The sequence below is a fragment of the Ambystoma mexicanum genome, chromosome 3q (genome assembly GCF_040938575.1).
Source record: "Ambystoma mexicanum isolate Mex_15411 chromosome 3q, UKY_AmexF1_1, whole genome shotgun sequence".
In the NCBI taxonomy this organism is placed as follows: Eukaryota; Metazoa; Chordata; class Amphibia; order Caudata; family Ambystomatidae; genus Ambystoma; species Ambystoma mexicanum.
In genome coordinates, this window is record NC_090926.1 from 927,252,065 (window position 1) to 927,277,505 (window position 25,441).

General features: G+C 46.2%; 1 protein-coding gene across 1 annotated transcript in view; it reads right to left on the bottom strand.

The window, feature by feature from the left end:
• Positions 1–25,441, bottom strand: part of LOC138583120 (cholesterol transporter ABCA5-like) — a 3,134,767-nt gene that overhangs the window by 49,065 nt on the left and 3,060,261 nt on the right. Inside the window, exon 38 of the mRNA XM_069655080.1 lies at positions 2,646–2,701. Within this exon, the coding sequence (XP_069511181.1) occupies positions 2,646–2,701 (56 nt within the window). The remainder of the gene's footprint in view (positions 1–2,645; positions 2,702–25,441) is intronic.

Sequence of the window (25,441 nt, forward strand, 5' to 3'; positions counted from 1 at the left end):
TTCTCTTCAGGGCAGAGCTGAAAAAGCTCGGATGCCCTGGCAATCATGGCGTGGAAGGAGCCAATCTCGTCGGGCGTGGATGCCTGAGGAATCGGAGACGGGAGGATAGTCCCGTCGTCACCGCCGTCGTCATCTGTCCCCGTCGTGGCCGTGTCTGTTCCCGTGTCGTTCCTCGAGATCGGGGAAGGCGACAAAGGCTGAGAAGGCCGTGAGGGCTGAAGGGGCACTGGATGAATTCTCCTCCTCTTGTTTGGAGGGCTTCCCGACGGACCCGGTACAGCTGGGTCATCCGTCGGGGGTAGGGGCAGTCTCGTCCTTATCTCCGTGCATAAGGCTTGGATTGCCGTCAAAATGGCCGCCAAGTTATCCTGAGGCTCAGGTTGCGACGGGCGTGCCTGAACGACGGTTGTTCCTCCACGGGAACCTCGTCCTCATTGCCACCCTCGCTCTCGTCGTCCCCCTTGGGATTCCTCCCGTGGGCAGGCCTCTTCCAAATTCTCAGTCAGTTCCTCCTCTGAGGTTGTGTCCGAGTCCGTAACGGCCACCGCCCCCCCCTCTTTTTCCACCGGGGAGTTCTCGATGGGCTTAAAAGAGGATTCCCTCCGCGGAGGCAGGGAATCTCTGGGCCCCGAGGTCGCCTCCACTGGGGTAGCCTCCACAGGCTTCGACAGGGCCGCAGGGACTCCCTCGATAGAGGCCTTAGCCGGGTGAATCAAGGCCTTCACCACCTTGGGCGCGCTTGAGGCCTTCACCTTAGGGGGAGGGCCACCGCCTCGCTCACCCTCGGCCGGTTCCTTTGAGCTCGACCGGGGCCTCTCCAGAAGCTTAGCCGGGTTCTCGGATTTTCTCTTCCCCGAGCCAGAGCGTTGGCTCGTGGTTGATAGTGTCGGTGAAGGTGCGCTCTGCCTGGCAGCCGAGGAGCCCGACAGTTCGGCGCTCCCGGTGCCCGCGGACTCGCAGTGCTTTGCCTTCTGTTTGGCCCCTGTCGCCAGGGCGCCTTCACAGGACTTAGAAGACCGCTCTGACTTCTTCTTCTCACCTGCTGGGCTCTTGCCTTCCAGCCAGTTGGAGGGACGGGTCCAACGATCCCTCATAGTCCGATCCGACATGTTCATGCAAAACGCACAGTCCTTCTCCACGTGCGTTTTGTCCTCGTGGAGGCAGTAAAGGCATTTTGAATGCTCGTCCTCCTTGAACACATTTTGTAGGTTGCATCCAGGGTAGATCCTGAACAGTTTGCCAGGAGTCGAGCTTCCCTTCTCCCGGGCCATGTTCTACTCGTCCGCGAAGTAGGCCTCAGAAACTTCTGGAATCCTCCAAGAAGCGTAACTCGACGAAAACCTCACCCTTGAGGGGCGTAGATAAATCCTAAATGGGTCCCGGTTACTCGGAAGTAGAAACGGTGGAGCTTGAGGCTCGATTAAACCGAAAAATGAGATAAATCTCTTTGAAAAAGAGCAAAACGCAGCAAAAGCTCGAGAGCTATAGCACGAGGACTCCCAACACTTGAACGTGCAGTAAAAATCTGAGGATGGCTGCCAGGGGCGGGGCTTAGGGAGAGGGCAGTCATTGGCTGGGGACAGTATGACCCAGAGACCAGTGATTGGTTACTACTAAGAAAGACAGATCAGAAACGAAAATGATACTGATTTTTTCTTTACCGAGGATTCCCAGCCTGACGACAGGGAATATTCATGAGCATGACTATTAAGCATTTATTATCTAGTTGTTCTGGGACCTGGAGTATTAGGGCTGGACATTTTAATAGATTTGTTTGTGACGAGTCCTATCTCAATACCGAGGATTTTTGGGCAAGACTATCTTCTGGGAATGAGTCGGCTTTATCAATTGAGGTTGGAAGGTGTTTAAGGGAACTGAAGTTAGTTATAGATTGAATTGTTACTAGTGATTTGAATTCTTGCTTCTTTGTTTTTTAGGATGTTTGCTGTTTTTGTATTCAGAATATGTAAATTTTGGTTGGATTTTATATTGTTTTACTATTTGTTGAAATGTGTTAAAAGTCAAATTTTGGCTAGTGCACAATAAATAAATAAATAAATAAATAAAATTCATGAGCATGTGAATCCATGCCAGACCCCATGCTGGAGAACTCCCAGTCACCATCCCCAAATGGACGGCCAAACCGAGAGAACCAATCAGACACTTTTTTATAAGGATTCTGTTTTCACAATCTTTTAACGTAGTCCATGCAACATTTTCTGATACACTTGACAGTGGAGTGCCCACTTATAAAAGGCATGAACACAAATATAATTGTAAAAAAGTTAAACTGTATAACAACATTTCAGTAATTAAAGGGACTGCATCTTACTGTTGCAAAGAAAGAGAGAAGGCAGGCAGTCCACCTTGCAAATGGGCACTTCAAGCCTAGCGGAAAGGAGGAATAGGGACTAGACTAATTGGAGGGATGAAGCTGCACCAGGAAATTAGGCTACTAAATGGCAGTGCCTCTGTTTAAAGAGAAATGCAAAAACGCAAACACATACTCTCCTTTGTATTTTCCCTAAAACAATTAACAATAAACATTAGCAAGTAAAATAAGTGATTTTTTCTTCAAGCATTATCATGTCTACATTTCAACATCCTCATGAACGACAACTCTAACATTTGGTGCTTTGACATACCTGTTCCAAGGTTGACTGAGAAAGGCTATACTCTTCAATGTTAAAGGCATGTTTTGCTGGGGAAATAATAAGGCAGAATACTAGGATTGTTATCAGTTCAGAACGATAAGGACATTTTTCAATTAAGAAACACGCTTTTACCTGTAACAGTAGTTTGAAGCAAGGTATCACATCTAATATCTCATGCTTTGCATATCTCACAATACAGTGTTTATTACTAGAATTGCAAGTGTATTTTTCTCAAAAGCTGAAATTAGCAGGTGAAGTCAATATCCTGCAATGCATTGTTCTTGAGGCCATTTCTCAAATTATTTTACATCAACTTTTTATGAGCAATGTAATTACTTAGTTTATGTACATATTTAAACACGTATTAATAGTGTTGGATAACCCACAACCTCGTTGGCAGGATGGACGACTCACATGTGGGCTAAAACTGATTTGAAACTCCAGAACAAAGCACCTTGTATTTTTGCAGTGTTAATTAGTTCTATATTCCCATCTTAGTATATAATAGGAAAGTAGGTTTTTACTACCTGGTAAATCAATGATACTCTCCCCTGTAGCTCTTGCGTGAAGCCATTAAGCCAAGACATATGTATTGGAAATGGAACCTGGTTGAATAATATTTCTTACAATCTCATTAAATTAACCTTCCTGGTTTTTCTTTTACTCTAAGCTAGGCTGTCATAACCAGTAGGAAACATGTTTGAAATGCCAGCCTACATGTCAAGCCAAACACTTAGGGTTTCAATATGTAGAATTGATAAATCTGTGCTGTTGTCTAACCATGTAGTAGATAACTTGATGGAAAGTGTCACTGTGAATAATTGAGACTGAATTTTCTAACTTAATGCGATATAAGTTTCAAACATAGGAATATTTAAGTTAGAAGATCCCTCTTCCTTACCTGCGTTTGTTCACTACATGTATTCTTAGAAAGTCAACAAACAGTAAGTTGTTGATTTTCTAAGAAAGTGTTTGAAAACATTTATGGTGGGATGAGAAAAAGACCATTATATGAGTGTACATATATATATATATATCAATTGTATTCCGCCAAAAAGACTCTTGCCGGAGATGTGAGCCGCACTGCACAGGGTGGGAGTGCAACGAATATCAGTTCAGGGTTTTCTCTAAAGAAAGGGTTGCGAACCATCTGTGTTGCAGTTTAAAACATATCCTTTATTACAAAAAAGTCCATTCACGGTTACAAAAAATACTTAAAATCAGGGGTTAACATCCCTGGCCCGGCATCAAAACATGGGAGGCCAACAACGGGACGACGCGTTTCGCTACTTCCTGTAGGTTGATCACCAATATATATATATATATATATATATAACATGCATTACCGTAATAGCATTTCTGATGATTGTATCTGCTTAGATTCACATGCTGTGCATATAGTCCGACATCTAGTGGTAATCACAGAGTATTGCATCTTTCCTTCGAGGATCGAAAGGGGGCGTCGACAGGGGTGTGCTTGTAACACTATCCCTAACGTGACGTGTAGTGTTCCCAAAATCCCTCACGTGTCGGGATCCTTCCGATTGTGTTATTTATGCCGTGAGGGAGCCTTATGACTATCGTGAGTGAGTACAGAGAGAGAGAAAGGTGTAAAATGTCTATGCTCCTTCTACTCCAAGAGGGAAGGAAGGGTGGGCGCATGTGAATCTAAGCAGATACAATCATCAGAAATGCTATTACGTTAAGTAATTAATGTCTTCTGATGCTTGTTAATCTGCTAGAATCACATGCTGTGCATCGACTAGTGAGAAGTAGCTACAGATGGTGGCGGTATGTGTGAAGGAACAGTATCAAAGAGATGTCTTAGCACCACTTGTCCCACCTGAGAATCAGATCTAGAGTATGTATCTAGGCAGTAGTGTTGTGTAAAGGTGTGTACAGAACTCCAGGTTGCGGCTTTACAAATGGACTGAAGAGGAATATTTGAATAAATGCTATGGAAGCCACAGTGCCCCGCGTAGAGTGTGCTCTAGGCTTGAAGGGCAGATCTTTCTTGGCAAGACTGTAGCACAGTGTGATGCAGTTTATGATCCACTTTGAAATGGCTGATTTAGAGACAGGATCCCCTTTCTCCACCAGATGCCACTGAAACGAAAAACTGTCTTTCTTAGTGGTATAGATTTTTTCCAGATAATATATCACTGCTCTCCTCACATCAAGTGTGTGGAGGCTTTATTTCTGCCACGTTAGTGGGGTTCTGGAAAAAGGTAGGTAGTTGTTTTTATTCTGCTGTGAGGGAGCCTGATAGAATGCGTGAGTCAGTACAGAGAAAGAAGGTATAAGATGTCTTTGTTCCTTCAACTCCAAGAGGAGAGGAAGGGTGGGCGCATGTGAATCTAAGCAGATACAAGCACCAGAAATACGATTACGTTGAGTAAGGTATGTCTTCTGATGCTTGAGAATCTGCTTAGAATCACATGCTGAGCATAGACTAGCGGGCAGTACGAGGAGATGGTGGCGGATGTGTGAAGGAACCGCAGCAAAGACACGTTTTAGCACCGCCTGTCCCACCTGAGAATCAGACTTAGAGTGTCTGTCCAAGCAGTAATGTTGAGTGAAAGTGTGAACACAACTCCACTAGGAAGGTAGTCTTATAGGTGAGGGCTTTAAGACCAGCCTCATCTCAAAAGGAGGTCCCATTAGTCTTGTAATAACAATGTTCAAGTCTCATCTGATCCCCATTAGAAATAGGAGGGTGAAGTATCTTTGCCCCTTTCATGAATGCCTTAATCACTTGAATATGCCACCAAGAAACCTTGCTCTAAAAAGGTGTACACAGACTGTGCAACAAGTTGGACCTTTAGGGAATTAAAAACAAGTCTTGAATGTAAGAGGTGTGTTAGATAAAAGACTATGGGCCTCATTACACGGTAGGCGCTAAGGGATTACCGGTACCGGTAAGGTCACTGATGCCGGTAATCCCTTAACACCCTACTACGAGGTCGCTCAGCGGGTCCCGTCCTTAACGCTTGGTCTGACCAGGTGTTAAGGACGGGACCCGCTAAAGGACTTCAGAGCTAATAACGGTACCGCGAATTGCAGTACCGTTATTAGCTCCTTCCCCATTCCCATTGAGCCCTATGGGGGCTCGAATGGGAATGGTATTTGGCATGGGGATTTACCGGGTCCTTCAGGGTCGGAATGACCCGGTAAGTCCCCATACCGCCTACCTGGACCCGGTATGCGGTAAGGGAGTAGCCATGCCGCTAATAGCGGCATGGTTACCTCCTACCGTGTAATGAGGCCCAAAATCTTTAGTCATCTTTAGGTGAAGTCAAAAGGGTTCATGTTCTTACTATTGCACCAAATGACAAAACGTTTCCATTTATTGGAGTAACAATTCCTGGTGTTAGGCTTTCGGCCTCTTTAAGTATGTCCATACATCTCTGAGGTAGTTGAAGGTGCCCAAATTCTATGGCTTCAAGAGCTAAGCTGATAAGTTGAGTGCCTGGGGGCACGGGTGAAGTATGGGCATTACAGTTTCCAAGAAGGGGAGACTGACATTCTCTTGAGATGTGAGAACCATGGCTACCGAGCCCACATTGGAGCTACCAGGATCAGTGTGACTTGTTCCTGGTGCATCTTGTGCACTATCCTACTGAGAAGGGCAATCGGGGGGGGGGGGGCAGGGGAGGAGGTTGAGCAAAGGCAAAAATCCTGGACCATGTTAGCCAGAGGCGGTTCCCTTTGGATCGTTTTAAAAAAAAAAAAAATTATACATTTTTATGTCAGCCAACCAACCAACAAACAACAACCAAACTTGCAGTACATATTACAATATATCCAATTTTATACAACACAATCCTTGTTGCCTGCTTTTCCCTTTCCCTCCCGCCCCCCGAGCCTACATCTCTTCGTTATCTACTTCTGCAGTTTGCAAAGGTATTTCCGTTCTTGTGTCCTCCTCCAGATCCTGGTCGCTTGACCAGTCTTGCGTGGGCCCAAATAGTGTGGCTATTAGGTGTCTCCAGCTTGTTAGGGTTCCTAGCATCTTGCCATGCTGCAGTTTCGGCTTCCGCCCATTTCTGGAGGTCTTTCCACCATATTTCAATCCTAGGTCTGTGACACCTCTTCCATCCCATGGCGATCCTATGCTTCGCCAGTATATACGCCAAGTTTTTTAGTTTGCTTACATGTTTAAGTTTACGTGGTCTTGGGAAGGCTCCAAGCAGACATGCCCACGCTATCTCAACAGTTGTCTTAATCCCCTTTTCCTGAAATCTGTGTGCTATTTCTCCCCAAAATTTCTCAATTTCTGGGCACGCCCAGAACATATGCGTCATGCCAGCATCTTCCTCGCCACATTTGGGGCATGTTTGTCTTCCTGCATTACTAAATTTAGCTATCCTCTGGGGTGTCATAAGCACTGTGAGTTATATACAGCTGTATTTGCTGTAGTCTCCCATTCCTTGACACTTTCTTGTGGTATCCTTGGGCCCGCTCCCACATTCCAACACTCATCGGGGCACCCACCTCCTCTTCCCAGTCCTGTCGTAGTTGTACCACTTCCCTACCCACTTTAGACATTACCAGCTTATATATCCTGAATATCTTGTGCCCTCCCTCTGCTATATCATATATCATTTCTATAGTGGTATCCGGTTGTCCTTCCAATACTGTTTCTGGCCATTTTTCTTTAATTCGCGGACCACCCTGTGATATGTAATATATTGCCCTGTATGTAGCCCCGTTTCCTCCACCAGCGTCCCAAATTCCTTTATCTCCCCTTCTTGCCAAATATCACCTATTGTCACTATCCCCACCGGTTCCCAGTGTTTCCTAATTATCTTCATTAACTGCACCTCTTTCCCCGCCAGTACGATCAGTGGCACCTGCAGGGAACACGGGGACGGATTTTCCATTCTCTGACAGGCCTTGCGCTATATGTTCCACCCCAATGTCATCATCTTTGGGCGCTCTTTCATGTCTGGTTTGGACAGCCATATGATTTCCTTCAAGAAGTACGGGGCACAATCCTGTCTGAACAACTTAGATTCTGAGGTTGGGTCTTCTGATAGCCATTTTGCCACATATTGCAGCTGGCTCGCTAGGTAATAGATTTCGAAGTTTGGCAAGTTTATACCCCCCTTATCATATGCATTTTGCAGTTTCCAAAGGGCCACCCTGCTCCTCGTCCCATGCCAGAGGAACCCCCTACACATGCTGTGCACCTTGTCAAAGAATCGTCTCAATATCAAATATGGTATATTTCCAAAATAATGCAATAATCTGGGTAGGACCACCATTTTCAACATTGCCCCTCTTCCCATCATCGCCAGAGGCAGCTTTACCCAAAACGTCATGCTATTTTCGATGCCATTGACCACCTTCTCTGTGTTATGCTGGAGCTCTTCCTCTACCGTATGGTATATGTCTATCCCAAGGTACCTAAATGTATTAACCTCCCACGGTATTTGTAAGACTGGCAATTTCTCTCATGGAATAACGACCTATCTACCCATAGGAAATATGCATGATTTTTCGGGGTTCACCGCTATGCCTGACAGCACCGCGAATCGTTCCTTCACTTCCAGAATATATTGGAGATTTTCTTCTGGATATTGTAAATACAACAGCATATTGTCAGCGTACAAGGAAATCAGGTGCGGTTCTCCCCTTATGTTTATCCCTATCATGTCATACTGTTGCCTTCAGTATATCGCCAGGGGCTCCAGCGCTAGTATATACAGCATGGGGGACCACGGGCATCCTTGTCTGGTACCTCTGCTAAGTTGCCATCTTTCCAATATTATCGCTCCCGTTTTAACCCTGGCCAATGGCGCGCTGTACAGCAATCTGACCCATTTAAGGTACCCAGGTCCTATCCCATAACTGGACAGTGCTTCTATCAGCCATGGCCATTTAACTGAGTCAAATGCTTTCATTGCATCTAGTGATACAATTGCAATTCCCGATGTTTCCCCTTTTGTGTGTTATATCACTCGATGTAGTCGCCTGAGGTTGTTAGTTATATTTCTATGTGGGACGTCACCGGTCTGGTATTAGTTTGTCAATAATCCGTTTCATCCTGTTTGCCAGTACCGCCGTGAGCATTTTACTATCCTGGTTAAGCATTCACAACGGTCTAAATGATCTGCAATCTTTGCCCAGCTTATTGGGTTTGGGGAGTGGTATGATAACCGCCTCTCTCAGGGACTCCGGCAATCTTCCTATTTCATATGCCTCATTCAACATGGCCAGAAGCGGGGGGAGCACCTCCTCTCTATACAGTTTATAAAATTCACTAGGGAGACCATCAGCCCCCGGGGTCTTGCAAGTGGGTAGCTGCACCACCACCTCCTCTAGTTCTTCCAGGGTTATCGGGGCATCTAGGCCCGCTTGCTCCTCCGCACTAATTCTTGGCATACCTATGTCTTCCAGTGTTTCTCTTATGTCCCTGTGGTCGCTTCCCCCTTCATCCCCATACAATCGTTGATAGTACTTTAGGAATTCTTTATTCACGCCCTCTTGGGTGTCCACTACCTGCCCATCCTCCTTCTCTATTGCCCTGATTGTTGGTCTAGGGGTCTCATTTTTGTATAACCATGCTAACACCCTACCTGGTTTATCTCCTCCCGCATGTTGCCTTTCCACGTATCTCTTGTAATTTAGGTTACATTATCTCTCCCAGTGTCCCGCACATTCCTGTTGAAGCCTGCTTATGGTTTCAGTGTCCTCTTTACTGTTGGCCTCGCTTCTCATCATTTTCTCCAGCTCCCTTTCCGCTTCCTGCAGTGCTGTTAGCATCCCTCCTCGCAATCCTTTGGTTTTAGCTATAGCCACCCCCCTCACTACCACTTTAAAGGCTTCCCAGAGCGTACCCGCTGACTCTACGCTACCGGTGTTGATCTCAAAGTAACTGACTATCTCGTCCCTCAAGTCCTCTCTGAACATTATGTCTTTTAACGCCTCAGCTCTGAGGCGCCATGTCGGTATCCTTGCTCTTGAGGGTCTGTATTGCCATGTGAGGGTCAGCGGCGAGTGGTCTGACAAGACCCACGCCCTGCATTCAATCTGTACTATTTCTACCATCAACTCTTGCGTGACAAACATGTAATCTAGCCTAGTATGCAAGTTTTGTGGGGCTGAGTAATGTGAGTACTGTCTGTCTTGCAGATGGTGCATCCTCCAAACGTCTTCAAACCCAAAGTCCTTTAACAATGACTGCAGTACCCTGGCTGCCGGGGAAGGTTTGTCTATTTTGTTATCCGATCTATCTACTCTCGGGTTTAGCGCACAGTTAAAGTCACCCCCCCAGATCACCGCCTCCCCCAGGTACATGCTCAATTTGGTATACAGGGTCCTAAAGTATGCCACTGTATCCTGATTTGGGGAGTAAGTATTTATGATACATATTTCTTTATTTTCCACCAGCCCTCTCACAGCAACCATCCTCCCATCTGCTTCCACCGTGGACTGTAATAACTGGAACCGAACATGCAGTGCCACACATATGATCACCTCTCTAGCATAAGCCGAATATGACGCGCCAACCACATTCTCCTTCCATTTCTTCTGGATAATCTCTAGTTTCTCTTTTGTAAGGTGTGTCTCTTGTATCAGGGCTATGTTTATTTTCTGTCTGCGCAGGTACATAATAACCTTATTCCTTTTCAGGTAACTATTGAGCCCCCTAACATTCCAAGTTAGCACTTTGAGGTCCCCCATTATCCAATGTCTTCCTGCCCCTCCTCGCTTGAATCTGCAGGTTTTTCTTGAAGGCCATCACTCTTTCCCAAACTTTAACTGCCCCCTCCTTTTCTACAAACTCCCCAACCCGTCCCCTGCCCTCCCTCCACCTTCCCCAGCCGCAACTGGTGCCCAGCTCCATCCCTGGATCTCAGGCCTACCCGCATTTAGTAGCTCTTCGACAATGCCGATACTAGGACACAGCAGGGGGTTGCCAACCTACCGGCAGCCTAACTTTCCTAACTATGGTGGTTTAAGAGTGCATCCTTGCGTCTCCCGTTATCTCACGCACCATGCCTTGCACCTTCCACGCTACATTCTTAATCTATCGCCCCTTGAGTTCCACACAATCCTACTCTATCTTATATTCAAGACCTAAAGTCACAGCATATACAGCACCTCGGTCTCAGAATCAAGCTTCACTCGTCCATGCTGTCCTTTTTCTGACTATCCACTCCTTCCAGACAATTCTGGGTAGGATACTCAGACACTCTGTTGCATCTTCCGGAGTCGAAAAGAACAGTGCTTTGTTTTTATGGAACACTTTCAACTTTACTGGATACATCAGCATATATCGTAAGCCCGCATCTCGCAATCTCCTCTTCACTGTGCCATAATTCAGTCACCGTCTCTGGACTTGGAGAGTATAATCAGGGTATGCCGAGATGTTCGCAGATGCTCCCTGTATGGTGCCCCCTTTCCGGAAATATTCCAATATCTTCTCTCTATATCGGTAGTTCAATATCTTGGCAATTATTGGCCTTGGGGGGGATCCTGGGGGAGGTCTCCTTGTGAGCACTCTATGTGCTCGCTCCACCGCAAATCCTTGCGTAAGGGCCCCGCCCCCGTTTCCTGCAACAGCATGTTTTCAACATAGTCCGTCGGATTAGGGCCCTCTTCCCCCTCCGGAAGGCCTACTATACATATATTGTTCCTCCGGGCGCGCCCCTCAGCCTCCTCCGCTCTGTTCTCTAGGTTGCTGACCTGTTGTTTCAGGATATGAATCTCCGAGGCATGAGATGTTCGAGCTGTCGTGTTTGTGGTCACTTCATTCTCCAGCTCATCTGTGCGTTCTGCTATTTTCCATACATCCTGTCTGTGTAGATTGACTTCCTCCTGTACTGCGCCCACTTTGAGCTCCAGTGCTGCTTTAAGTTCAGCTGTGGCTGCTTCCAGCTTGCTCTCCCACGTAGCCTTTAGGTCTGCAATTGCTTCCAAGATCTGTCGGTCATCTCGTGTTGGGGTCACATCTGCCTGCAGGTTTTTGTCTTTAGGTCTTGCCCCCTCTGTCTGTTGTGGGGTTTTGGTGAAGTCCTCCAGTGTGGACTGCTTCCCCCTGGATTTGGGAAGTTTGGATGTCATCTTGGTGCCTATATTCACACAAGCTCCAAATTCCTGGAGCGCAGCTAGGTGTTTCTTTCCTGCTGTTGCAATGCTTTCGGATCTACTCTCCAGGGGGCAGGGAATCCCCGGGTTTTGTCACTACGGGATAAGCCGCCCGATACGTGGATGGATTGCGTCCTCCCACGTATTTAGCCGCCGCTCTTTCACTTCTCTGTGTTGTCTCGGCTCTGGTTCGGTCACCCTCCTCACATGCGTGTCCCCAGGCCCGTGGGTCTCACGTGGTTCTGTTGCGGGTCGGGACGCAGCCTGCTGCGTGGGAGCGTGATGTGCGGATGCCAGCATGCAGTAGCGTGCACTTTGCGTCTTGTCCTGGGGTATTTTGCATCCAGGTAAAATCTGGTAGGGTGCTCCTGCTTCCTCCTTCAGCCTCCTGGCGTTATTTGATCATGTGGTATTTGAGGTGCGCAGGCTCAGCACTGTGTCTGTGCGCTGTTATGCTCCCCAAGCTGCTACCTGATCTCTCTGGCCTGTGTCAGCTTCAAGATATCAGGACACCTTCGTTATGATCCCTTTCGCCCTACTGCAGTGTGTCCCCAGTCCACCATTCACTGCAAGTGTGCTCTCCTCATTCATTTGTTTCGTCCAATGTACTTCCTAAGCAAATGCCCTTGCTTAATAACAATCTCACTCTCATGCACATGTAAAATTCTGTGCATTCGGGGGCTACCACACTTGTTTAGTGTCTCCCCCACTGCTGCATTGTATCGGAGCCTTAGCATTTCCTTCTTGCACCTGGGGTGCCAATGTTCGGTCAGGTTCAACCTTATTCGGGGCGCGGGCTGTTCTCAGCTATGTATAAAGATTGTAGCAATGCAAAGAAGGCGATCTCCACTACCTTACTTGTGCCGGGTCACTTCTAGTCTATGTTTTGCAGCGTGACAGAGTGTCCCTGCTCGTCCTTTGCCTGATGTTGGAAGTGCTGTGCCTCCCTCCCTGCTACTTTGTATCAGGACTTCAACTTCTCTTCCTCGTGCTGGGGATGGCAAAAGTTTGATCAATTTCAGCCTTACTCGGGGCCCAGGCGGTGCTTCGTTATATTTGGTCACTGCAGCAGCACGAAAAGGCAATCTCCCCCACCCAGTTTGTAGCAGGGCTCTTCCAGTTTTTGCCAATATCGCACACTACGTCTTCGGAGCACTGTGCGCCTCTTCGTTATAGTCCAATTGCGTTGTCAGTTTCACCCCTTCCTCCAGCTCTCACCATCCCACTTCCTCCTTTATCGCAGCTCCGTTAGTGTGTATACAATGTATCATTCCGTGGCCTTTGATACTTGATGTGGTCTTTCCGTTCTGAAAGCGAGCAGTGTTCCTCAGCCTCGGCTGCTGCCGCGGCCTGCGTATCAGTTTCACCAGCAGTAATGTGCGCCGGCGGCATGCGGCTCCCGGGTTCGCTCCGTTGGCAGTAACTGCACTGATCAGCACCGAATGGTGGATGGTGCTAATGTATTCCGTACTACGGTTCCCTTCATGCCTCAGCTTCAGGCTTGTTATTCATTCCCATGTGTTCAGCCGCCTTTGCCCGTTTCATTACGAGCCATCTTGTCCTTCTGGGGTTGACATCCATGATTGCTGTGGGTCTCCGACCAGCCGCGCCATGCTCTGGGAGGGGGGGGGTCACTTCAGCACAGTGCCCGCCTCGCTACCAGGCCTTGGATCGCCCCGTATTATTCTGTTTGTCAGCGATTCCTGAATTAGTGACTCCCTGCACTCGTAAGCACCAGTAGTGCGCCCATCTTGTTACTCAGCGCCGTCCAGCTCTGTTGTGTCCATGGCGCTCTGCCTTTCTTTTGTTATGCGGCAGGGGCCATTTTGTATGCCGCTCCTCGGAATGCTCGCTCTTTTATATTTTGCAGTGGTGTCTCCCCGCGGATTCTCAAGGGGATGCAGTCATCCTGTTCCCACGTAGTTGGCATCATTTTCTTCACGATTCGACTGGCTGCATCTTCAGTGCAGGATAGGATGCTGTAGGATCGATGGGAGACACACGAAGTCACGTCCTACTCCATGGCTACTTGGCCATGCCCCCCCACCCTTGGGATCGTTACTGAGGGTACCTGGAGACATAATCTGGGCATTAGGCGTTCTCCAGAGTCGTGAATAAATCAATGTCTAGATGAGTCTATTATGCAAATATGTTGAGTAGAATATGTTCTTGCAAGTGCCACTTGAGTTCTACGGGTAGGTTCAAGTCTCTGCTGAGCACCTCTGCCAGAAGATTGTGTTCCCCTGAAACATGTTGTGTTTGAGTGGCCATTTCCAAATGTTCTGTGACAGTTTGGATAGACCTGGGAAGTAAGTGCCCCCTTGTTTGCTCAGGTAGTACATGGCAGTGGTGCTGTCTGTAAGAACGGTCTTCCCTTGTAGGTGTGTTTGAAAGGCTTTTAGGGCTTTGAACACTGCATATAGGTTCAACAGACTGATATGTTTGGAAGGTACTGTTGGAGACCACATGCTGTGTGCGGTGTGAGAAACCTGAAGGTGTCTCACTTACTAGTCCCCAGGGATCTGCCATCCAGGTGGCCAGGACACGGCCATCACTATTGGATCCAGTTCCTGTGGGTGGACTAGTGCAGGAGGATCACCTGGATGAGGGGTCCTCGGGGAGTGGAGGTGGGACGCCGACGGGTGAGATGCAGTATCCCCCTTCTTATAATACCTTTTTCCGATCCTAACACTTAGGATACTCAGACACTCTACCCCCGCCCCCTTTTCCAACACAGACACTTTCTTACACCACAAAAGACAACAGACTAACACTAGAGCTGTTTACCTGACATGTCCCAACACAAGGGTCAGACAAAGTCAGACAATTGACCAGAACCACACACACCTATCGGCCCTTTCCCTTCCTCATGGGGATAAAAGTTGGGTGCATGAGAGCACACTACGAGGACAGCAAACCGCACAACAAGACAGCTATCCCAGGGCGGCAGCTCAAGAGGAGGAGAAAAGAGGCGAGAACCAAAGGGGCGACAAAGAGAGAAGTGACCTTGCCCTTTTTGACCCAGACTAACAAAGCCTCTGTGAAAGGAATCATAAGATCACAAACAATAGCCGGTGTGTGTTGCAGCAGATGTCAACGGTACACGGAGCCCTCCTACACTGATAATCGGGGAGGAGAGACGCTTGCTACCATGGTATCGTGTTGGTATCGTCCTTGACTCCAGAGACAAGAAAATCCAAGCGGATTATCACAGCCGGTGAGTCGAAGGGAGGATCGATAAGAAACCGAACTGTGTTGAACGAAAGTTGCAAATGGCAAATTAAGAGGAAAAACAGCTGCAGAGGGGTCCGGCACCACATGGGTGCTCACTCAATAGACTCTGGTTGATTCCCCTATTGGTGAAACTACCGATACCAGACGGCCCCAGGGGAGCTGCAAGGTAAAGGTCAAAGTGGTCATAAAGGGGTCTAGCAAAACCCCCTGTAAAATCAAAAGTCTTTGACCAGCACGTAATTGGAAAGCTAAGGGAGATGAATCCCGCATAGTGAGAAAGAGGAAGGAACTGTGTGTTTGGCAAGAGTGGACCCGACAGAGGGATGCAAACAGAACGGAGAGTGAAGCATGATGCCCCAATGAACATTGTGTTGACAAGAGTGAACACAACAGAGGGATGTCCACAGTTGATGGTGTAAAAAGACATTAAGACTTGTGAATAAAAGCCAGAGTGAACCAGACAGAGGGAGGCTAACATTCGAGAAGGGTCTGAGCCCGGAAGAGGGAGATCAAGGGTGAAAATCCATCACCCATCTACTTGTGAATACCATAGCCAAAATCTTTTGAATAACCTTAAAAGCCATCACCCACATATTTGTGAATACAAAAGGAGAAATCTTGTAGAAAAAAGCTGTAGTGAACCTGACAGAAGAAGGATGCTCTTCGAGAGGGGTCTGAGCCTGGAAGAGGGGGATCCAGGGGTGAAAAGCCATCATCCACCGTACCTACAGAAAGGAATATTTTGTTTTATTATTTTGAACCCACCAGATCCTCGGCGGCAAAAGACTTTTTGTAGAAAAGAGACTTAACCACCGAAAAATCCTGATGCCTGAGAACGGAACTGTAGTCCCATGTTGGGAAAGTTCGAGAGTGTGCTTCGCTCAGGAGTCCTGCCTTGTTCTGTGCTCAAAATGTGGGGGCAAGGAGACCCCTGGCTATAGTATCCTGACTTATCATTTATGAACACGTCTTTCTTGTGAACACTACCCCACACTCTTTTTCTAGCTAGTTGTAAGAATTGGCAATAGTTTTTTTTAGTATAGGCCTTTTTTTTGACAAGACACCGCCAGGACTGCCTTATTATTATTTGATTGTTGTAGCTTGTTCCCATCTCATGAAATCTAAACCCATTAGGTTTAGATTAAGTGTTTTTCCAACCTACCTATACAGTTTAATAAACATCCTTGAACTGTGATCACTTGTGTCTGTCTTTACTATTGCCACCATGAGTTCCTTACAGCAGTCTGTTGTGGGAGGTGTGCTCTCCACCCTGACAGAGATGCATCTGTGGTGAATGTGGCTTCTGCTTCGGGGGTGGTAAAGGATTTCCCCTTCAGAAGGTTTTCCATTGGCCACCACTGCAGTGACTGAATGAGGGCTGTCGAGACAACCACTAGATCGTTCCACTGACCGCTTCCCTGACACCATTGGCTCGAGAGCCACACCTGCATGGGGCCCATGCGCAGACAGGTGTGTGGAACTAGGAAGATGCAGGATGCCATCATCTCTAGTAGTCGCATGGCTTTTCAACCAGTTATACAGCGACTGGCCACTTTACTGAGGGATCTGGAACAATATGTATTGAACCCTCTCGTTGAAGGGGAAGACGAGACTGTCTTCTGTTCGAACTAGTGCTCCTAGAAATTGTTTGACCTGACTGGGGACCAGACTTGATTTCTACTCGTTGATTGAGAATCCCATGGTGAAAAGGAGATCTACTCTCTTTTGAGTGTTCTCCAGAAACGTTATGTACGAGTCTCCAGTTATGAGCCAGTCATCGAGATATGGGTACACTGGAATGGACTGCCTGAACAGGTGAGCTGCCGCCACTGCTAGTGCATCTGATTGAAACAGTCTCTGGCTGATTCCGGCGCTCCTCACTGTGTCAAATTGAAGTAACTGCAAAGCGGCGAAACAAAGGTCTATTACCCTTAGACTGTAAAGGGAAATTAATCTGTACAACTACCCTTTTAGACCTTGTAGTGTTTCCCACTCCGCTAAGAGTAAGGCTATTTGTCAAGAAAAGATAGTTCATATAGTGGTTTCAAAATCTTTTTCAATAATAACTTGAATCAAAATGGTTTGTCTGTTTTCTTAGACATTGTTTTATTCCAAACAGGAGAAAGAAAAATAAAAATTAAAAAAAGGGGGTTTGTTAAATTATGAATTGCATTCAAAGCAAAAACTGTTGATTCACAGAATTTAGCTTTTCTCAAAGTTTGTATTTGATTGTATTGTGGACTATAAACACTTTTATACATTTTTAAGTTGAACCACAAATTACATTTCCTTGTGAGTTCCATTCAATCCAATGTGTTATTGTTTAAATACAGATTGCATTCAAATATATACTGTTGCTTCACAGTTTGGTTTCTTACAATTCAGTTTTGTTCCTGCATGAATGTAGTTGTTGCAAGTCTATACCCTCTAAATCTGAACCCGACACGTGCTTCACCATCTGGTGTTCTGGCGGTTCATCAGGGGATTTTAAATTGAAGATAGTTCCAAAAAATATATAAGAAAAATAAGGAGTTACTAGTTCGCTTGTGTTGAGTTTTGCCGATAGTATTGTAGGTTTGCTGTGATACCTAATGAGAGTCAAACCAGAAGAAAGAAAAATTACTTTTTAAAAAAAGACGAAATAATGGTTTCCCAAATTGCTTCTATACTGTTTGTTTGGTTTTGTTATTTATTTTTTACTTTTTACTAAACCGCTAACAAATGGGTGATTGTAGGAGATATAATGTGAAAAATACAGTTCGCTAAGAGCATGAATAAAACTTACTTAAGCTGCCCGTGTGAAGTATCAAGCGCTCAAGGTTTCTACTGTTAGTGCTGTTTGTTGCTGCTTTCGGAGAGATCCCTGGGTAAAGACAATATATACGTTCTATGTCAGTGGTACCTCTTATATGGAGCAGAAAGTAGCATACTCTGAGGTACGCACATAACGAAGTTTTAAACTGCTTAACAATGCCTGCGAGATGGACCTTCTTACCTTCGTATGTTGCACGGAGTATTCAAAACCTTCTATTTTTGTCCATTCTTCGGTCCGATTGCCGTGTGTCAGTGTCGTGAGCGCTGCCGGTTATGACCCGGAAGTATAAAGAGAGAGTGGACGCTGTGGCGTAAGCGTCGCATAGACGCATACAAAGGTATACGTGTGTGGGCAGGCCATGTTGGAATGGGGTGCAGTAGTGATCTTGTTATGCATAGATATTTTGCCATATTTCGTGGCTTAAATTCAAAATTACAAAAAAGATAAATATAGTATATATAATCGAACTGGGCTGTGATGCGCCTATTCAAAATTACAAAAAAGATGAATATAATATATATTATTCGAACTGCGTTGTAATGCGCTTTGTGTTAATGGGGAACTAAATAAGTTAGGTCTCGAAAAATACCCATGTGCCTAAGAAACAAAGTCATTTTCGAATGTGTGTTTGTTAACACACCATATGCAAAATGGGGTGTCGTAATAGTATTCTTTCAGTTTTCGAACTAGATGAATATGATTTATGGAAAAAATACCGTATATGGACAGGAGTTTGTCTCCAATTAACTAGTGGTTGAAAATTCCTAAAGAAGCACCCATGTTGCGTTTGGTTGTGTGTTATTTATAAGGCTAAATGTTTCAATATTTGTTTGCAATTAGAGGTTGCTGATATGGAGGTAGACAAAAACAGATGAGATGTGATATCTCATCATGCTGAAAAAGCACTTCACTCTAGTATAACACAGAAAAGAAATAATAGTAGAACAATACAATTTTAGGAGAACACTGCCAGATGAACAAATGCATATTCAAATTAGTTACATAGAAAAACACTCATTGTCTGTTTAGCATGAATAGAGTTCGCCACTTTAGGGCTCACAATTTGTGTCTTGATAAGCAAAACATATTTGGATCAGTGTAGAAAGTGGTGTAGTTCATGATCAACGTTAAGCCCGCTATGGATTGAGTCCATAGCCCGAAAGCAGTAGGCTTCTTTTTTCGAAGACTAAGTTCCAAATTACCTCCTCTTTTTGGAGGTGAACGTTTTTCGATCCCATAGCATTGAATTTTTGCTAAGTCTGATACTTGATGATATTGATGAAAGTGAAATGCCAGGGGGATGTCATGTCCTTGTTTTTTATCGCTCTCAGATGTTCACCCACTCTGACTTTGAATTTCCTGATTGTACTTCCTATATATGGTTTGTTGCATACGCAAATGAAGGTATATATAACAAAATTGCTGTTGCAGTTTATGTGTCCTTTGATTTTTGTTAGTTTGCCATTTGGTTGCACAAATTCCTTTTTGGCGTTGTTGCATTTGTTGTTCCCTTGGGTGGGGGCTAATAGCCAGGATTGAGTGTGTGTTGGAGATTCTCTCTTGTATTTCTCATATTTTTTGTTATCAAAGTACGATGGACTGATTATTTTTTTAAGATTGATACAGTTGCGAAAGATAATTTTAGACTGTAGGTGGTGATGAACCTAGGTATTTCTTGAGTTGGTACATTTTTAGTTGTATCTTTTTCTTGTAATAAAGTTGGTCTTGATCTGTCCTTAGTTTTTTGAAGCATTGCCTTTAAGTGTTTTGGACTGTAACCACGGTTTTTGAATTTTTTGAAAGATGCTGATTGATGTTTATCGCATTCCAGGTATGATGTACAGTTCTGATTGATACGTAGAAATTCACTAAACAGAATATTCTGAATGATATGACGGGGATGGTTGCTTGAAGCATGTAGAATACTGTTTACAGCTGTCTCTTTAGTATACAATGTACTATGAACTGTCCGATTTTGTATGTACAAATGGAGATCCAAAAAATTGATGGCATCCTGGTTGTAATTGATAGTGAATTTCAAATTATAATCATTATTGTTCAAAAACTCATGATATTCTAGCAGTTGTTATTCTGATCCATTCCAAATGATGATAATATCGTCGATGTATCTTCCCCAAAAAGCAATTCTATTGTTGATCGTGAAGTCTGGGTGTTGCCAAGCAAATTGAGTTTCGAAATGGCCCATATAAAGGTTAGCATGGGCTGGGGCAAATTTTGTCCCCATTGCTGTGCCTTGAGTCTAAAGATTTTGTCTCCAAAGCAAAATATGTTATTGTTGAAAGTAAAATGAATCATTTCTAAGATCATCATATTTTGTTCTTGAAGTGAAACGGATCTGGTTTTCAGAAAGTGTTCAGTTGTTGTAATTCCTTTTCCATGAATAACGCTTGTATATAATGCTGTTACGTCGAGTGTTACAAACCAATAGTTGTCTTCCCAAAATATATTTTCCAACTGATTTAGAGCATGTGTGGTATCTTTAATGAAAGAGCTCAGACTGGAGGCTAAGGGTTTGTTTTATTCGTATTTATATAGCACACAACAGCCCGAGGACATTGTGGCACTTGTTACAGTACAAAGCTTAGTTACTCAATTACATGGTCATTAGCAATATCTTTACAGGTTGCAATATAGTTACATAGTCATTAGCAGTATATATACAGGTTACAATATAGTTATATTACATTTGTGTTATATTACAATATACATGGCAGAAGTGGAGGAGGCAGTCCTCCACTTGCTAGTTGAGGAGAGTGGCCTTGAGGTTGTTGCGGAAGACAGAGATGGAAGTTTCAGCTCTAAGGGTGGCAGGGAGTGAGTTCCAGAGTTTCGGTGCAATATAGGAGAAGCCCAGACCTCCCGCTGTGGCTCTCTTTATGCGTGGTATGTGTAGCTGGTTGGTGTACTGAGCTCTGGTGGGGCGAGTGGATGTGGTCCTTGATATTGCTTCAGATAGGTATGCTGGAGTGGTTTTGTTGATGCACCTGTGAGTGATGGTGAGGATTTTCAGAGTAATACAGTCTTTGACCTGGAGCCACCGTGCTTCACGTCTGGTGTGGGATATATGGTCTCTTCTAGGGATGCTCATGGCGGCTCTGAGGGCATTGTTAGTGTGGTTTGCAGTCTGTGGATGTTTTTGGCGGAGGTGCCAGCTAGAAGGGCGTTGCAATAATCGAGTTTGGCTCCTATAGTTGCTCTAGCAATGTATTCAGAAATCCTCTCAGTGATAGATTCAATGCTGTTAATAATTGGTCTACATTGTGGTAGAACAGTAAATGGTTTATGGATTTTGGGCATGAAGTAAATTGTTGAAAGTACTGGATGTGTAACATTCATATATTCATGTTCTTCATCTAATAGTAGGCCTTTCTCGTGCCAGTGTGAGCTCATTAATTTCCAATCTGCTGTTAGTTTTTTGATGGGATTCGTTGTAAATAGTTGGTAACATTCTGTATCATTTAAATGATTCATTGCTATTTGGATATAATCATCAGTCTTCAAAAGAACAATATTCCCTCCTTTGTCGGCAGTTCTTACAGTGATGTCATGGTTTTCCTTCAGTTTGGTAATAGCTTGCATTTGTTGTCGGTTAAGGTTGTGATTTATTTTGATTTTCTGATTAGTTACATATAGTTGCCTCAAATCACTTTGGACTGCTTTTTGGAAGATATCTATAATGTTATCTGGTGGTAGAATTGGAGTGAAGCGAGATTGAGGTTTGAGTTTGGAGTGTTTGGCTAGGCCTAAAGTAATATCCTGTTCTTGTGCAAAAGTTGTCACTGTGTGAGTATCTTGTTCTTCAGATAAGTTTAGAAGATTAATGGTGTTTTCCACATGTTGCAATGAAAGTTCTGAACAGAGGGGGCGTGGCTTGGCGGCCGATGTAGTGAGACGTGCTGCTGAGGAGCTCCGGAGTGATCGTGACGAAATCTGATCAAAACTAGCATAAATTGGTTCCAGAAAACCGCCAAAGTCTCTCCACAGAGACCGGAACACCTGCTGCCCACCAGGCAAAGCCCCCGGAGGAAACTGGGCGGTGGAAAAGAAGATAGACCGCCGGGGGGGAATCGTCCTGCGAAATCAAAATGGCGGATGCGTGAGCTGTGGGAGGACCCCGGCCACGTAATACAGAATGAACCGGTGAATCGACACGATCTATACGATCGGCGAGAGGGACACATCCCGCGCATAACACAGAAAGCAGTGCGGGGCAGACCCGAGCCTGAGTCAACCCCACGACGTGGAGATCAGCGCGACTGGTGGAAGTGGGACGCGGAAGTGGGGAGGCCCCTGACACGGTGAGGCGACATACGCAGCAGGCACGAGAAAGGCCTGAGCCTGAAGCGACACCCGACAGGAGACATCCGACGGCAAAAAGCGCCGGGAGCAACGAGGGCCTAACGTATATACCTGTCGGAAGAGTGTAATAATTCTAATATAAGGAGAGACCCGTAAACACCGAGGAGCAGGGTGGCGGAAGAAGCAGGGGCTACGGCACGTGGAGCACAGCCAAGACTGGTACCAGCGACGCAGGCAGAGGACGGTTCCCCCGCGATGCCGAACAAGAAAGCAGAAGGGAAAACCAAGCAAGTAAGCATGGAGACTTTTACGAAGGCGTCCGGACACAAACTGTCGCCGTCAGCGGACAAGGCAGCAGCCGCGGATGACACCTCAAGCCCAGCGGAAGCCGCTAACGAAGGCACGATACTGGAAGCAATCGCCTCCATGAAAGCATCGCTCGAAAACTAAATGGACAATGCAATTGGGGCCCTGAAAGCATCTCTAGAAAATAAACTGGATACAGTAATGGTAGATGTGGGCCTTCTCCGCCAGGACGCGAGGAACCTAACAGAGAGAGTGACGGCGACGGAACAGCAGGTGCAGCAAAATACAGCGGGGGTTGCTGTAACGCAGACACAGATGTCGGAGGTACTACAGAGAATTAAGGTTCTGGAAAGGAGAGCGGAAGACGCAGAGGGGAGACCGCGGAGGAACAACATGCGCATAATTGGAATTCCGGAAGGTGAGGAGGGCAAAGACCCCACTGAGTACGTCGAAAACATGCTCCTCCAGGAGGTCGGAGTAGGTGTATTATCCCAGGGCTTTGTGGTAGAAAGGGCACACAGAGCCCTGACCGGAAGACCCCAGCCGGGTGCCCCCCCCACCTCCCGAGAGCAATGATTGCTAGGATCATGAACTACAAAGACATAGAGAAAATACTAGCGTTCTCAAGGGGAGGGGGGGGGAATCACCAAGAACTCTTCCAAGATCACAATGTATCCGGACTATATGGCCATGGTACAGAGGCAACGGGCACAGTTCGGCCCAACAAAAGAACGCCTCAGGACCGCGGGAGTGATATACATGCATCCTGTTCCCTGCTAAACTCAAGGTGATACACCAAGGCAAAACATGTTTTTTCGACTCCACCGAAGAGGCCCACAGTTGGATGGACTCACAAGGCATCCCTCAGCTGAGGCAGAGAAACGCTAGCAATCCTGGAAATAGACCCCGATGAGGAGTAACAAAGGCAACCTGGAACAAAGAAAATAAGCATTACCTAAGTTAAAAGAAGCTAGTAGTAAGCATGGAGGAGCAATCGGCCCCACTTTAGCTGTATTGGCTGAGAGAAGCGGTACCCCCGGGAAGAATGAACTACTAGTTTGGATGTCAGTTTTAAGGCATCACGCTGCAGCGAGTCTGCCCCCCTCACAGGAGCATGACGAGAGAAGCAGCGGAGCCGGAGCAGGGGGAGGGTGGCTGGGCGTTAGTTTTCCAGTTTTTGTTGAAGTTAAGGACGTTGAATGGAGTGAATGGGCAGTACAAGGCACAAACTACGGAAGGACTATTGTAAAGGACACTGAAATAATACAGACAATAAGCGACCGGAGTAACATGGGACAGGAACCATGTGACAGCAGCAGTGGCTGCATCAAGAGGCATAGATCCAGGACCAGGACACCGAGGGAGATGGGCACGAGGAGACTAAAGGGCAGGGTGCAAGGACATGGCAGTGGGATAATGAAGCCAAGCAAACAAAGAAGATCATGGGACCAGATGAACTGATGATAGCCACCTGGAATGTGAGCGGACCCAATGCGTATGTAAAGAGACTTAGGGTTTATGCCTGGCTAAACCGGATGAAAATCAAGATAGCGATGTTACAGGAGACACACCTCACAAGAGACAGGCAGGCCAAGGTGGACAAGAAATGGGGAGGACAGATATACAGCGCCACATATTCAAATTACGCACGAGGTGTACTAATATGGATTGCCCCGGGGGTCCCGTTCCAGCTACTCAAACAGGAGAGCGACACAGAGGGACGGCTGGTATTGGTGCATGGCATGCTAGAAAACAAGGAGGTATGCCTGGTCAACACATACGTACCGAATACTGATGCAACGGACTTCTTCAAAAAGCTAGCGCCCAAGTTAGCGCAATATAGGGAGGCTACGTTCATCTGGGCCGGCGACTTCAACTGCACCTTGAATCCCCTCCTCAACAGATCTGATAATAAATACAAGAAGCCGGCGCCCCCAGCCAAAGAACTGCATAGGATCCTGGAGCAGCTACAGCTAGCAGACGTATGGAGGCAGGTACACGGGGAGAGGAGGGGTTATACACACTACAGCGCACCACATGGAACATTCACACGTATAGACTATATATTCGCGGGCAGGGAATCACTACAAGATATCACAGGAATCGCCATTAAATCACACACACTCTCTGATCATGCCCCGATAGTGGCGACATGGGCACACACCAATAGGAAAGCCCCTATCCCAACGTGGCGACTTCGAGCAGAGGCCCTGAGAGAGGGTGAGTTTGAGGAACACCTCCAGGAGGTGATCGATGATTATTTTGAGCAAAACGAGGGCAGTGTTGATAGTGGCGCCGTATTATGGGACGCATTCAAGGTGGTAATAAGGGGAGCGGCAATAGGCAAAACAGGAGGATTGACGGGAGCGGCCATGAGGGAATTGAATGAACTCGAGAGGGTGATCGAATTGAAAGAACAACGAGCGGGACTATGTATGTATGGTGCTCTGGGAAAAACTAGGGAGGTTAAACTATGGGAGGTACCTACAGCGGTTACAGGCGGAAGGGGATAAACCTAGCAGGCTCCTGGCCTGGCTTACCAGACAAGAGAATAAAAAGGATCCCATAACGGTGTTAGAAGACCACACCGGGACGAAGATCAGGGACCAAGGGCACATTAAAGCAATGTTTGCGCGTTTCTATGAGCAACTGTACGCCCCGAATCCGGAAATAGACCCGGAGGACATAACAGATGCACTGGTAGGAATAGGGTTGCCGAGGCTAGAGGAAGAACAGGCTCAGCTACTGGATGCACCCCTCACGGTGGAAGAAATAGAGATGGTGATCGCAGAACTTCCCACCGGCAAAAACCCCGAGCCCGGATGGGCTTCCGGAGGAGTTCTACAAGACGTACAAGAGCGCCATTGCCCCGAAACTGCTTGAGACATTCCAAGACGCATATGAGACCATGCGTCTCCTGACAAGCCTGTCGGAATCAATAATTGTCCCGATTCTCAAACCAGGGAAGCCCCCTAGGAAATGTGCCTCCTATAGGCCAATATCCCTTATTAATCAG